At 48.2% G+C, this 15,014-nt stretch overlaps 1 protein-coding gene across 1 annotated transcript in view; it reads left to right on the top strand.

Annotated features, from left to right (window-relative positions):
* The window catches only part of MAP2K6 (mitogen-activated protein kinase kinase 6), a 94,281-nt gene that overhangs the window by 61,426 nt on the left and 17,841 nt on the right, over nt 1-15,014 (top strand). Inside the window, exons 8-11 of the mRNA XM_037913465.2 lie at nt 1,789-1,916; nt 3,404-3,481; nt 8,434-8,573; nt 13,079-13,124. Coding sequence (XP_037769393.1) covers nt 1,789-1,916; nt 3,404-3,481; nt 8,434-8,573; nt 13,079-13,124 — 392 coding nt within the window. The remainder of the gene's footprint in view (nt 1-1,788; nt 1,917-3,403; nt 3,482-8,433; nt 8,574-13,078; nt 13,125-15,014) is intronic.

Raw genomic sequence — 15,014 nt, 5'->3', positions numbered from 1 at the left:
TAATGCTCTCTTGCAACATTGAAGGGTTTGAGTTGGAAAAGCTGAAGGGGGCATCATTTCTGCGGGTTTGTTTGGTTTTTTGTTTTTAGCAGAATCTAAATTTGGGGTTTAAACTCTCTTGACAATGTCCCCTTTAAAGCAACAACCCGCATTCAGGCCGATGCCAAGAACCTACCTGATAGGAAACTGACTAACTTACTCTTTTATCAGTTGGCGCGTTTATGTAAAGGATTGTTTTCCATTTGTTGTCATGAAAAAAAAAAAAAAAGCCCATATCTGCAGCGTGACTGCTGGGGAAAGAGTTGTTTGAAATGATTGATGTTCAAACGTAACAGGGGATCGTGTCTTGTACATAATGTGTGTAACTGAGGTTGAGCTCCTGCCTTTTGGATATTTTATGGTGGGTGGGAAATGCCATTTCGCTTCTGGATTTTTGTTTGTGTGACTGAGTTCAATTGAAAATTCCTTGTTCTGACATAATAAATGAGGGGGGAAGATCTCAGATGCCAGAGGCTTTGATTGCAAAGAGACAAGATGGTAAATACCATGAACCTCTAGGTTCTGATAAGCGGGCTCAAGGGGATGGTGGCAGTGCTAGCAGCAGCAAAAGCCTTTACAGCTTTGTATTGTTCTATAATGTGTAGTTAGAGCAAATGGTTCAGAAGGAATGGTGGGGGCCTCCAGCGTGAGGGATGAGCCCATGGTTAGGTGAGGGCACTACCCTAGGATATGAATGACCTGGGTTCAAATCCCTGCTCTGTAAAAGGCCTCTTTATGTGAGCTTGGGCAAATCTCTTAGGAAACTGAGGCACAGAGACATTATCTGAATAATGGGGTTAAGAGCACTGGCCTGCCTCACATATTGAGCGTGGCATGCTCACGTACTATGGTGTTGGAGGCCAGATAACTATGATAGAACAATAGAATTTCTGACCCCTTGGGCCTGATTTCCAGGAAGTCTGGGTGCTCCCAACTCCAGCTGAAGTCCGTAGGAGTTGCAGGTGCACCCATAGGGGCTGGAACTAGGGGTGCTGGCTTAAAGTGGTTTCCATCATATACAGGGTTTACAGTTTTTGGTTCAATTCCTCTCAGCATCCCCACTGTACAGTGTCCCAGCATCTCTGGATGCATCTCTGATTCAGGGCCAAGGTGACTCAAGTTGGGCACCAAAACTAGAGGCCACTCTTGGAAACTTTGGCCTCTGTATCTTGTCTTATGATTTTCTCCTTTCCCCAGCTCTCTATTCTCTCCTCCCATCTTTCCAGACTTCCACCCTTCTTCCCCGTCTCCTGGCCCCTTCACATCTTATCTCTGGGATTTTCCTTCATGCTGCTGTGAAAGCATCTTCCGTTAACGCATCCTCACCACGCGGTGGATTTTCACTGCGGAGATTTTTGGTATCTGTGCTGCCGATGGTGTGCTCAACGGGCAGCTTCGGGGTGCTGCTCTGTGACATCGCTCTTGTCTGGGACATCATGATGCTGCGCCCTACCCAAAGTAACAATAACAGGGAAATCTGTTAGTTTCCCTGGGAGCAATGTTTGTAAGACGTGGGAGGGGCTTGTGTAAATGGGGAAAATCTTTTGCATTTGCAACAGCTCCCAATCTTAGTGCAGTGGCTAAAAAAAGCCCTGCAGATGAGCCTGCGTGGATTGATGCAGTCGATATTGCTTGGGTGCCTTCTGGTGGTAGGAAGCTAACCCGCCTTGTTCGCTCCCAGGGATGCTTTAAAATGATGGGGCTAGGCCCAGTTGTGAGAGTGACAATGGTGTGTGTTCCTTCTTGCAGATGTAAAGCCCTCTAATGTGTTGATCAATACACAGGGGCAGGTGAAAATGTGCGATTTTGGAATTAGCGGTTACCTCGTTGACTCTGTTGCTAAAACCATGGATGCAGGATGCAAGCCCTACATGGCTGTAAGTTGGGAAGATGTGTGGGAAACTGACTGCCCCACTGTAGAGAGGAATGTGGCAATAGATGATCTTAAAATGGGAGAACTAAAACAGAGCAACTTCCAGCACATGTCTCAATGGCTCGCTTAGTGAAACATGCCTCTATAGTTATTTATCGTCTAATTATTTGTAAACATAAAGAGGAGGTTCTTACAGCTAAAGCTCAAAGCTGGGAATCAGGACTCCTGGGTTCTGTTCCCAGCTGACACTGACTCACTGTGTGATCGTAAGGAAGCCCCGGTAACCTCACTTTGCTTCAATTTCCCTATTTGCATAGTAGGGACAATAACACTTTTAGCAACATCCAGGCTCCTCTGTGAAAAGTCAGCAAGAGGCACCTGTGAGCACCACGGAGGGGTCAATTTAGAAGGGTCAGGTACATTAGGGCCCATCAGGTTTGACATCCTGTGGGCCCCAGGACAGCTGCTGCTTCGGATTCACTTAGCAGCCAATGCACGCAGCCTCTTTTGGCTCTTTAAAGAGATGTTTTGCAATTCCCCTTTCAGTGCTATTGCCCAGCGCGGGAGAGGGTTCACAATGCTACGCTATTCAGGGGTGCTGTCAACGCCGCCTTTCGGCCCATGTTTCCCCCCCACGTTTATAGAATCATAGAATATCAGGGTTGGAAGGGACCTCAGGAGGTCATCTAGTCCAACCCCCTGCTCAAAGCAGGACCAATTCCCAACTAAATCATCCCAGCCAGGGCTTTGTCAAGCCTGACCTTAAAAACCTCTAAGGAAGGAGATTCCACCACCTTCCTAGGTGATCTGTCTGCGTAGCAGCAGCTTTGTTATAGCTTCTAAGTCAGGATGGATCTCACCTGCCTTGCACTTTTCTATGCCTGTGCGAGAGTGAGTGTGAAACACTAACCCGGGGGGTGGGGAATCCTTCGCCCACAACCCTGGTGGAGCATTTTACTTTGCCGAGGGGCAAACGCCTACGTGAGGGCTTAAGGCACTAGTGAATTGTGGCATCCAGTCTCCTGGATAAATCCGGGCCAGACCATGTTTCGAATTGGGAACTGGGGAAACAGGAATTCCGCTTCTACTATCTAGATCTCAGAATGCAAATGCCATCTGCTTCCGGTCCCCAGTCTTGTTGCCTGTCCTTGCAGAGACCCTAGGCCAGATCCAGTCAAGAGATAATAGGGGAGTGGAGTTTCAATAAGGAAATGGCCCTATGGGTTTCCTCTCAAAGACTCCACTCGGGATTGGGGATTGGTCCTGTGCATTCAGCATGGTTAGTGCTGCAGCGGGGATTGCCTGCTGGAAAGCATTCAGAGATGGTGCAGACTTGCTCTGGGGATATTTGCTGAAACATAGGGAATAGTTGCTCAGTATGGGGAGCTCACATCAGTCTTAACAGGCACTCCAAGGGGATGGAGAGGGGCCGAACGATGTCGGGATTGAGCCTGTATGTCTATTTCAAACTGTTCTCATCTCTCTTTCCAGCCTGAAAGAATCAACCCAGAGCTAAACCAGAAGGGATACAGTGTCAAATCGGATATCTGGAGTCTGGGAATCACTATGGTAGAGTATGGAGCCCTGAAAGGGCAGATCTGAAAGTGCTTGGGGTTTAAGGGAACACTCAGCAGGGCTGGCAGCGCTCTCTGGTTCTGTTTTGTTTTGTTTTGGACCTCTCCCTCAGATCACTGACACAGTTCCAGAGCCGGGGGATATTCAGCTTTCTCTGCACCAGTAGCCCATAGCATATTGCAGTTTGAAGGGGAAGGAGCCTAGTGCTAATTCACTAAGCCACGTAATCTGAGATCCTAGTGATTGTCACTAATCGTACTAGGCAGTCAGCACCTAGAAACTACAGCAATGAACACACTTGCAAAACAGTCAGTCACAGGAGACCCAGCACGCGGGGAGACTCCTGAATCCGAGTCACACGTCATTGAACAGAAACCAAGAGCGTGACTCCTCTGAACACCCAAGACAATGTGTAGTAAGCTAACCAATAAGCAGGAGAGGACCCTGATTTCTCGAACATCCAAAGATCTCTTTCAGTCTCCCCTCTGAACACCCTTGCAACTCAGCTGCCCACATCCAAGTGATGCACTTAGAGACAGCAGGCCTTATATCTACAGCAGTCAACCCATAATGCTTTTATTGTTTAAAGGCACAGTGTTGTATTCTCACATTGAGCTCATAACATAAGAACATAAGAATGGCCATACTGGGTCAGACTAAAGGTCCATCCAGCCCAGTATCCTGTCTACTGACAGTGGCCAATGCCAGGTGCCCCAGAGGGAGTGAACCTAACAGGTAATGTTCAAGTGATCTCTCTCCTACCATCCATCTCCACCCTCTGACAACAGAGGCTAGGGACACCATTCCGTACCCATCCTAGTTAATATCCATTAATGGACTTAACCGCCATGAATTTATCTAGTTCTCTTTTAAACTCTGTTATAGTCCTATAGTCACAACCTCCTCAGGCAAGGAGTTCCACAGGTTGACTGTGCACTGAGTGAAGAAGAACTTCCTTTTATTTGTTTTAAGCCTGCTGCCCATTAATTTCATTTGGTGACCCCTAGTTCTTATATTATGGGAACAAGTAAATAACTTTTCCTTATTCACTTTCTCCACACCACTCATGATTTTATATATCTCTATCAGATCCCCCCTGAATCTCCTCTTTTCCAAGCTGAAAAGTCCTAGCCTCTTTAATCTCTCCTCATATGGGACCCGTTCCAAACCCCTAATCATTTTAGTTGCCCTTCTCTGAACCTTTTCTAATGCCAGTATATCTTTTTTGAGATGAGGAGACCACATCTGTACGCAGTACTCAAGATGTGGGCGTTTCATGGATTTATATAAGGGCAAGAAGATATTCTCCGTCTTATTCTCTATCCCTTTTTTAATGATTCCTAACATCCCGTTTGCTTTTTTGACTGCCGCTGCACACTGCGTGGACGTCTTCAGAGAACTATCCATGATGACTCCAAGATCTTCCTCCTGATTAGTTGTAGCTGAATTAGCCCCCTTCATATTGTATATATGGTTGGGGTTATTATTTCCAATGTGCATTACTTTACATTTATCCACATTAAATTTCATTTGCCATTTTGTTGCCCAGTCACTTAGTTTAGTGAGATCTTTTTGAAGTTCTTCGCAGTCCGTTTTGGTTTTAACTATCTTGAGCAGGTTAGTATCATCTGCCGACTTCGTATCAGTTTAGTATCATCTGCTCCTGAGATTCTCCCACCAGGACAACAGGAGGGTTGTCTTTCACTGTGCAGAGTTAAAAACAGGAAGAAGGGGGTTGGCAGCCACTAAAGAAAAGAACAACATTGACTTGTGCATGCCCGGTGCATGGTTGGGCAATGTAAGTCATCTCCAGGAAGTGACATGGAGGAAAAGAGGGGGTGCCTCTTTCTGGGACCCTTACATAAAAACTCGGTGGCTTTCACTCCTGCCATGAATGTGGTAGTTCTCAGCCCAAAGATCTCCATCTAAGGCTGGTCCCCCCAGTATTTTCTTCCATAATTTTTGGGCAGATGTGGTGAGGGGAAGGATCAGGTAAGAGAAATTACCTCCATGTAATTTCACTTATGGAAACACATTTCTTTTCTGGTGCCAAATGGTTTTCAAAACTGAGCCTTCTCTAGACCAGTGGTTCTCAACCTTTTTGGGCTCAGGACCCATTTGTAAATGTTTATGGCATGTCGCGACCCAGTAAATAGTCTGGGGGTGGAGGCCCTGGGGTGGTTTAGGTCGGATCCTGCCCCTATGGGGGTTGGGTCCTTCCCGGCACTTACCCCATAGTGGCAGCTCCTGTGCTGTGGGGCTGGCTGGGCCTGGCTCCCTGCTCTGGGGGTTGCAACCTCCGGGGGTTGCAACACTACTCAGGTTTGGCCCCGCCCCTCCTCACTGGATCAAATTTGCGGGAGTGGAGTTGTGACCTGGCTCATAGGGTTGCAGTTCCACTCGTTCAGATTTGGCCTACCCGGACTCCCATCACTGTGATGGAAGGACCAAACCTGAGTAGTGCTGGCACCCCAGAGGCTGCTGTGCCTGGAACAGGGAGGCGAGACCCACCAGCTACATGAGACAGGAGCCACGGGAGCTGCCTTGCGACCCTTTGAAACATTCTGGTGACCCAATTTTGGGTCCTGACCCACGGGTTTAGAAACCCTGCTCTAGAGCAAGTACAGCCCATCTCTTTAAATATCTTCTGAATTTCATGTGAATTCCATTGAATTAAGTGAAAAATGACTGACATTCCTTCCGGGCAGGGTGGGAGGAATTTTAAAGGGCAAGAACTGTCTATGGAACCTCCCTCAGCCAATTCCTGTCTTTTGGACCCCTGCAGTCGCACTGTGTGCCTTCCTCATCCTCTCTAGAGAGGCAGGAGGGTCTGGTGCTTAGGGTGTGCGCTTGAGAGACACAAGTTCAATCCCCCTGCTCTGTGTGAGCTGAGGTGAGTCACGAGGGGACATTTTTAAAAGGGCTGAAATGTCTTAGGCAGTGAGAGTGAAGCTCCTAAGTCCCTTCCGAAAATGGGACTTAGGAGCCGAAGTCCTGTAGAGACTTTTGAAAACTTTACCCTCAGCCCCCGTGCCTCAGTGTCCCATCTGTACAATAGTTAATAGCACTGTGTCCCTCGCCGGGGCGCTGTAAGGCTGAATACATTAATGATTGTGAGGCGCTCAGACATGAAGGTAATGAGGACCTTAGCGAGGGAGTGGCTTAAAGCCCCCTTTAAGGGTACGTCTGCACTGCAGCTTGACATGCACATGTTAGCTTTGACCTAGCTAGCACCAAAAATAACAGCGTGGCGGTGGTGACACAGACAGCAGCTTGGGCTAGCTGCCCAATACAGTCCCCTCCTGAGTCCTAGGTCGGTACTCGCTTAGGCTTGATCAAAGCTAGTGCCTGTACGCCCACCTCCAGCTGCGGCATAGAGGTACCCTGTGTGGTGGCTTTTCCCAAGAATAGCTGGCTGGAGTGATGTGAACTGCGGGGAACCCACTGACCTAGCAGGATAATTCCACCCATGCTCTGCCGGTGGGGCAGTGAGGGTAGGCTGTGACCCTAGGTTGCTGCAGCCCTGTCCTTGGATAACTTGTGTGCTCAGGGCGTGCGCAGTCTAGTTCTTGTGTTGGCACTGCATGCCCCTGCGGGGGGGGGGGGCCCATCGCCCTGCCTCACTCAGCCCAAACCAGCAGAACTGGCCTCTTCTACTGCACCCTGCACTTCCCCTGAGGCACAGAGAATCCTGGGACTCTCCTGGTTGGTGCCGTAGAGACACAACCGAGCCCAGTGTTCCTAAGGTAAATTGCTTTAGGGTTCGACTGCGCTGCTTAAAACTGAAAAGCAACTCGAGTGTAACTTCAGCTGGCCAGCTGATGGCAGTACAAGCCAACACTAGCAAAGGGCCTGAAATGCTGATCGGGAAGCATCCATCCCTACTCAGAGAGTCTGTCGTTTCGGAGTCTCTTTGATTTCAAAGATAAAAATAAACTCGGTGGTTATTAGCAAAATCTCTCTTTAAACTCAGAATTGGAAGATCTGCCCTGAAAGCCAGGAAAACTGGAGTTAAAGGGACTCCACCAACTTAACTTGTCACAGCAGTAGGTCAAAGATTGATTTTTAACACCTGAGAGTAGGGTAAGGGAGAGAGATAAGAGGGAGAAAAGGTTTTCTCTCAGATTTGTTCACTTTGTGCATTTAACTTACTTGCTATATAGTCCATTTCCCCTGTAATTTGAGTGGGTCTTTCACACAGACTAATACATATTAAAAGAAAATTAGGAAATTATCATTGTACTTAGATTGTAAGATCTTTGTGGCCAGCAACTGACCTTTATGATCGGTATGCACAGTACCTAGCACCGTGGGCCTCCAGTCCTTGATTGGTTGGGCCTCTAGGCACTCTCAGAATACAAATAATAGTAAAGCTACAAGCTGACAGAGTGGATGCAGTACAGATACCATGAGTCAGAATCCACCTCTCCCTTCTTCCAGGTGGTGATGATGATATAGACTCGCTTTGCAGGGGTGTGAATGATGGCATAGGGGGTAGGGCAGTGGGGATCGAGTCCTGGAAGCATGAGATGAAGAGAAGCGGAAAAAGTTGTTCACTGATTTATCAGTATGGGAGAAGGAAAATCAGTGCACCCCCTTGACTGTGTTTTAAAACTGGTTCCACTAGTGTCCCTTGCAAAGTAGGGACCTGCTCCTATGCTCCGTTCTGGCAGAGGAGGATTTAAGCCGAGAGTGCTAAGTAATGGGGTACGTCTTGGTCTCTCCCATCCCCAGCCCCTCCAGAGAGCAGTGCTGCGGGAAAGAGTCCGCACTGTGTTCATACAGGATAGGTGGTGAAAGGTGCCTTGGAAATTGACAGAGCCAGTGATCGAGACCCTTCATTACTGCCGGTGTCACTCGAGCTCTTCGTGGGGCTTTAAAGCCACGAGGCTGCGGGGGGGAGGGGTGTCTTCCGTGCTGACGCCTGCCCCTCTCATCCCCCCCAGATCGAACTGGCGATCCTGCGGTTTCCATATGACTCTTGGGGGACGCCGTTCCAGCAGCTCAAACAGGTGGTGGAGGAGCCGTCGCCGCAGCTTCCGGCAGACAAGTTCTCAGCGGAGTTTGTCGACTTTACCTCACAGTGGTAAGCGGATCCCTCCTGAGCTCTGGCTCTGGAAACCCAGGAAGACTCCCCCCCACGCATCCAGGAAGCTCAGTCCAAGGCTGAGCCCTGTCTGCTTGGAGTCTGTAGCTCTGACATGTTTTCCTTGCATTCGGTAAAGAGCAAGAGGCTTGAATGCTGCCTGTGTCACTTAGAACAAAGTAAAACTGAAGCCTCCTGCCCCAGCATGCCCTGGGCCTGGAACCAGAATTGTTTGTCACTGGTCAGGGGTGTGGAAGGGGTCCTGGGGGGATATTGTGCTATCAGCGCCAATCTTAAGCCTATTCTGCTGGTATAAACTCCCCATTGAGTGTGTGCGATGGCCGACACGAGGGATTGAACCGGGGACCTCCAGCATGGCTCTTTACAAGTCACAGCCCCAGCTAGCGAGCCTGGCTTTTTAGGCAAAGACTCAAATGTTCTGTGTATCGGGCATATAACGCACACTGTCCAGAGGCTCTCACACGTCTTAGACATAAGGGAGAAATGCGAGAGAGAATAATGGCAAATCATTTCATCTTTAAAGGGGACACTAGCTAAGTAGTGTGGGTCCCAAACTGGAACTACTCCAAAGCAGTTGTGCTGACCTGGGGGATGTTTCCCCAGAGGTGAGATGGAGGAATTTTTCAAGCCACTATGTTCTTTGCTGAATAACTAAACAACCCAAGTCACTCCTCGTGCCGCTGTCGACGGGGAGCCGTGACCCGGGCCCTGGAATTGGCTCCTCTCTTTCCACAACAGGTGGCTTCCCCCTAGAGAAGATTCAGAAATGCACGTACCCCTGGCCCTGCACATCAGCAGCCTCGCACTGCTTTCCTGTGCACGGACACGTGAGCCTGAGTGAACCTTCCGTAAGGCATCCAGGGTGGAATGTGTTTGGGCCTGAGAATGGCTGTTTCCTGTGGCTTTCAGGAAATGTAGCGCTGACCCTGAACGACCCCCCCACCGCCTCGGAGCCCCTGGGAAGCTGTGCCACAGAGTGTCTAGCTGAGGGTAGTGGAAGTTCAGAGTTTACTCAGAGCTCGGTCACATCTTCCTTTCGATCAGTGCAGGGGGCAGGCTCTGCTGTGGCTTACAGCAGGCATCTGCGTCGATTTCAGTGGGGCAGGGTGGGCCCGGAGGCGCAGAAAGAGGAGGTGAGCCACGGGGAGAGGTAAAGGATCCATGTTACAGCCTGGGGCAGACTAGCGCTGTCAGCAGGTTCGGAAGGCTGCATGAAAGAACAGATCCTTCCTGCCCCCTAAAATAGACTGGCATTTGTCCTTGTCCTGAGGTGCATTGTTTAGTAGCTTCTAGCAACAGCCCTACAGCATTTGAATGCTCCTCCCTTCAGCCTCCCTGGAAACTACTCCGGAGGCCTCCCCCCCTTTCTTTTTTCCACTTGCTGTTTTGCCACTTGCTGTTTGCCAAGTTGGCAGATGGATGGCTGTTTGCATGGTAGCCAGGGAAGTGCTACAGGCTGACAAATGCAGAAATATGAGACTGTTCCTGATCTCCCAGTGTCAGGGCTCACAGCTCTGCCAGCTCCGCTTGTGCCCCAGGAAGGGGTTTATCACACCAGCCCAGTGGACCTTAAGAAACAGTACTTGGGATTCTGCTTTGGGGCCCTGTTTAAATTGGCCACGTGCTCAAGGTTCCTGGAATTTATGTCCTCCTCTTACTATGCAGAATCAATCCCATTTTCCCCACTTCTGAACACACACACACACACACACACACAGCAGGACTGATGCCCCCGCCGGGTAGGGGGAAGTGACACCCCCCGTTTTGGAAGCCAAACACTGAAATTCTCCTTTCTAGACAACCTTCCATTCCTCCATCTTGCCTGCTTGCCGCTTTGTTATTGTAGGGTTGTTTGAGCAAGCTGGGCAGCTTGTTGTTTTCCAAAGAACGCTGAGCTATTTGCTTTTCCAAAGCTTGTTGCAGGTCACATGGACTTCACCAGCAGGTTTAAGAAGAGGAAATCCAGACTGTTTGCGATGGTTATAATGATAATATCCTATCGTTTAGGACTTGCAAGAAAGTGTGTGTGCATCTCAGAGGGCCTGATTTAGCATCCACAATCTCACTTGACGTCTGTGGGAGCTGCTGGTGCTCAGGACCTCTGAAAACCAGGCCCTTAGTGTCTTTGGCCTGGTTCAACGTCACTGAACTCAATGGAAGCAGATTTGGACCCTTAATTTCTGGCCAGGATCAGATCTGGGGGTGTTGGGACGCTGATCTTAAACAAGAAATGTAGGAGGTGTTAAAGAAGCTCAGGGAACTGAAAAGAGAATTTGGCAGAACCAGAGGTTCCATATTGCTGTGAACTCTATGGTCAGTGATGATCAGTAGTGGGTTTTGAAAGGCTTCTTAAAGATTAACGTTAAATTCCTTCAGTAATAACCTGCCGCTGTATGCCGTGGGATTGGTAATCCAAAAATGAGTCTTTTCCACGAAGTCTAAATTAACAAGAGCACAGACCAAACGCTGGATGAGAACACATCCAAGCTTTGAAGCTCACCTTCAGCTTGAAGGTACCTCATCGCTAGACTTGAAGGATATGATGCATCTCTTTCCAGTCACTTACCACAGTTAGCAGTTTTGACATGGGTTATACCAGTGCACCATGGTTACAGTAAACGTGAGCTAACCATGTGCAGCAAGAGACAGGAAATATCTACTCAGCGGGCATCCATCACTTCCCTTGGGCCTGGCAAATCCCACAGTGGAGTGGCTTATCATAGCTGAGGATCACACTTTTGTTTTGCTCAGCATGACACCTTTCCCCATGGACGTGTCAAGATCTTTTAAAATCAGTCCAAGCTTCTTCCCATAAATACACCATCAGGAAGTGAGTAGCGATTACGTCCTGTGATTAGAAGCTATTTTCTGCTGGAGGGAAGCAAAAATAACCTCCCAGCCACCAGCCTCCCGAGCCATCTGTTGTAGTGGAGGAGACTAAAGGATGTTCCGTGTAACTGTCCCCATGTCATAACTGAAGTGCAGAGATAAATAATAGCCAGGCATGGGTTTCCAAGCCATTCAGTTCTCCACTCCCTTGCTGGAGCATTGAGGAGCTGCCAACTTCTGCAAGCCCTGATTTTGCCCTGAATATATTCAGAGGGTCCCTTATGAGCTCAACAGATGTGCAATGTGTTGGCTAGCATGTATGCTGTCTAGGGATGTACCTGCAGGAGTCAGAGCTCCTGGGTTCCTTTTCTGCCACTGACTTGCAGTTTGATTTTGGGTAAATCCCTTCACCTCTCTGCTCCTTACTTAGCTCTCAGGGGTTATGGGAAGGTTAATTGGAGAATGCCAGCTGCAGTGAGCTCATATGAACAATGCTGTAGATGGTCTAATTATTATGACAGTGTGTGTATCACTCTCCCTTCATGGGTGGCCTTCCACGAGATAATCCCTCTATCGCCACCACTAGAGCTGGGGCAACTGTTTGTTTTTGCAGCTGATGGCCCTGGCATTATTCAATGACTTTGTGGACCACAAGTGAATGGTGTAGCTTGTCACCATTATCTGTATGTTTGTTGACCACCAGAGTCCATATCTAGCTCGAGGGGATTTTATTGAAACACAAAGTGCAGTAATTTCCCCTACCGCCATGCAGTCCTTGCCCCGGAACTGAGCTGCTCTGGCTGAGGGACTGAGAAACCAAGACTCAAAACCACAGTGGCAGAGTGAGGGTACATGCCATTGGGCTGTCGTGGGGTGATGAACTGAGTGTGCTGAGCCTGCAAGTTCTTGGGGTTCTGTGGCGGGCCACTTGGGGAATGAACCTTGGCAGACAGAGCCACAAATAATGAATAGATAATGGAAAAGGAAGTAACAGAGGGGATAATTCAGAGAGGCCCATGGCTGCAGACGGATGTTATCTTGAAAGTTTTAAAATGCAAAGGATCTGATGGGTGAGATGTGATCGCTAGAAGGCACAGGCTGCCAGCTTTCTCCCAGGATGTCGGTGGGGGTCTGCATGCGCAGACTGCAATCGGAGCATGGCCCTAAATTTGTAGCATGTCTTTTTCTAGATAGTGGAGTTTTGAATAAACCCAAACTTGTGAAGTAAGAACACAAATGGGGAAAACAGGACTGCCGGGGAGGTCTGATCCAAAGCCCATTTGCAGTCATAGAAAGACTCTGGTTGACTTTTTAATGAGCTGTAGGCCAGCTCATTATTTGGTTCCCGATGAGACTGAATGAATCCGAGGAAGGAGTACATGCTTCAGAGATGTACCATGGTCTTCAGGAAATGGCGTCAGCTGTTCAGAGCCGTGGAAAAGGCAGAGTCACAGTGACGCAAAACGAACTAACTGCTGGGAAATCTACAGTGTTCATACTCCAGTCACTGGAAGGTCCTGAAATCTGAGGGCTGTTGATCTAAAATATGGATGCAGGACTTAAATCTTTGGGTATTTGCGTGGTGTATTTTTATGGCTTTGCTTAAATTACATACAAGATATAATTCTCTTTTTATTTCCTTTCCTTCCTTAAAGCTTGAAGAAGAATTCCAAAGAACGGCCAACATACCCAGAGCTTATGGTGAGTGTGGCAAGGCTAAAGGTACATGGTAGCCAGACTTAAAGCTTAGGTTTTCAAAAGTGACTAGGTTTTCACAGGGGACTAGTGATTTTGGATGCCCCCTTTCATGTGTCTGGAGTTGAGCACCCAAATCACTACTCGTTCTAGGAAATCTTGGCCTAAGTACCAAATTCGGTTCTTTGTTACTCAGGTGCATTTCCCATTCAGATCAAAGGAAAGTGTACTGGTATAACTAAGAGCAATATGTTTCCCTAACGGTGTAATGGACCAAGGGTGTATGGGGAGTACTGCTAGGATGGATGAGGATGGGTTGGCAAAGGCAAAACTCTCCACTAGGATCTGCATGAGGGCCTTCTACACCCATCCTGAGCAGAGTTTTCATTGCTGTTCCACATGGGCAGCAGGAGCAGAACGTGCAACAGAGATTCATTGCCATGGCAACTTGGAGAGGAGGCTTTTGAACCGAATGATTTCCAGATGTTATTGGCCAGGATCAGCATGTGACCAAAACAAGCATTCACCTACTGAATTTCTTCTGCTGCGTGGAATATATTTGCTTTGGGCAGGGCTGGGGGAAGCAACTGTGGAAAAAGGTAGGAGGTGATAGGAGGGCAATGCAAGGTAATTTGTGTGCAGTGCTGAAAGGGGCTCAGAGGTCAAGTGTGCTTAGCTGCAGGTGAACTCCCAGCTGTTCAGACACTGCTCTAAACTCAGCCAGAGCTGTAGGAACTGATTTGGCAAGAACAGGCTATGCAGTGAGGTGTCCTGTACCTCCAGACTGCACTTTGGTCAGAACCTCTCTCCTGATCTTCTGGAGCTACTTCTGCTCCTATTTCTGGTTAGAATCTGGAATTGCCGAGACCTGATGAAAACACGAGAGAGAGAAATAACAGAGCTGAATAGCTGCTTGTGAAGTTAACGTCTCACTCTCCTAGACATTCTGCTCGGTTTCTATTTTAGCCCAGTGCTTTGTCCATCCCCAGGTGCACGTCCCACTCCCTCCCTGCCATTTCCAACACCTCTTCCATTTGCTGGGATGCAGGAAGGAAGTTAGTCAGAAAGTATGAAAGTATCCTCCCTCATCGCTTCCTCCCGGCTCACTTTACGGGTCTTTGCGATACCTGCTGTAAGAGAGCTCTGAGGTTCCTAACACTCTATAGGTGTTCTCTGCGCTGGAAGGTCATGCACCTTTTAAAAATTACTTGTAAGCAGTGAGTAATTCCTGTGGCATTTTTGCTGGGGTCTGTAATGCGATTAGACTACGTAGAGATCTACTTTACACACAGCTTTGCTTGCACACCGACTTTCAGACAAAGGGAAGACCAAATGTTTTTATTTATGATTGAATAGATAGATATAGAGAGAGAACAAATCTCAGACCTTTGCCAAATGGCCTTTTATCAAAAAGGCTCACCAGGGCAGATTTGTCTGTTGAAGCATAATACCCATTGGTAGCTGTGCTCACGTCTATTGAATTAGGCTCTTGGATCACCTTTCCAACATATCTCAACACTGTGGTATTTTACGGCAGATGTTAATGTTGTGAGGTCCTGTGGTTTTGGGGTGGTTTTTTTTTTCTCTCCTGTTCTCTTATGGCATTACGAGTTGCGGTACTGGAACGGACTTGCCTTTTTAGAACACAGCTGCTCTTTGCTTTCCTGTGGAATTGGGGTTTCTCATGGAAAATGTGACTCTGTGTTCTCTGACTTGAGTAGCGGGAAAACAGATACTGATGGTCTGTGCTTAATTCTTTTTTAAAACCTGTTTCCCCAGGTGAAATGGAGCATGAAACAACAAAAGGAATCCCTCTCCCACAGCTTGCAGGCTGTAAAATACAGCCTAGGTCACGTGGAGGTGGCTGGGCCATTAGCTTTGTGCACTGTTCTCTTC

Source organism: Chelonia mydas, chromosome 14 (genome assembly GCF_015237465.2).
Source record: "Chelonia mydas isolate rCheMyd1 chromosome 14, rCheMyd1.pri.v2, whole genome shotgun sequence".
Classification (NCBI taxonomy): Eukaryota; Metazoa; Chordata; order Testudines; family Cheloniidae; genus Chelonia; species Chelonia mydas.
This window is presented reverse-complemented; position numbering and strand designations above follow the sequence as displayed.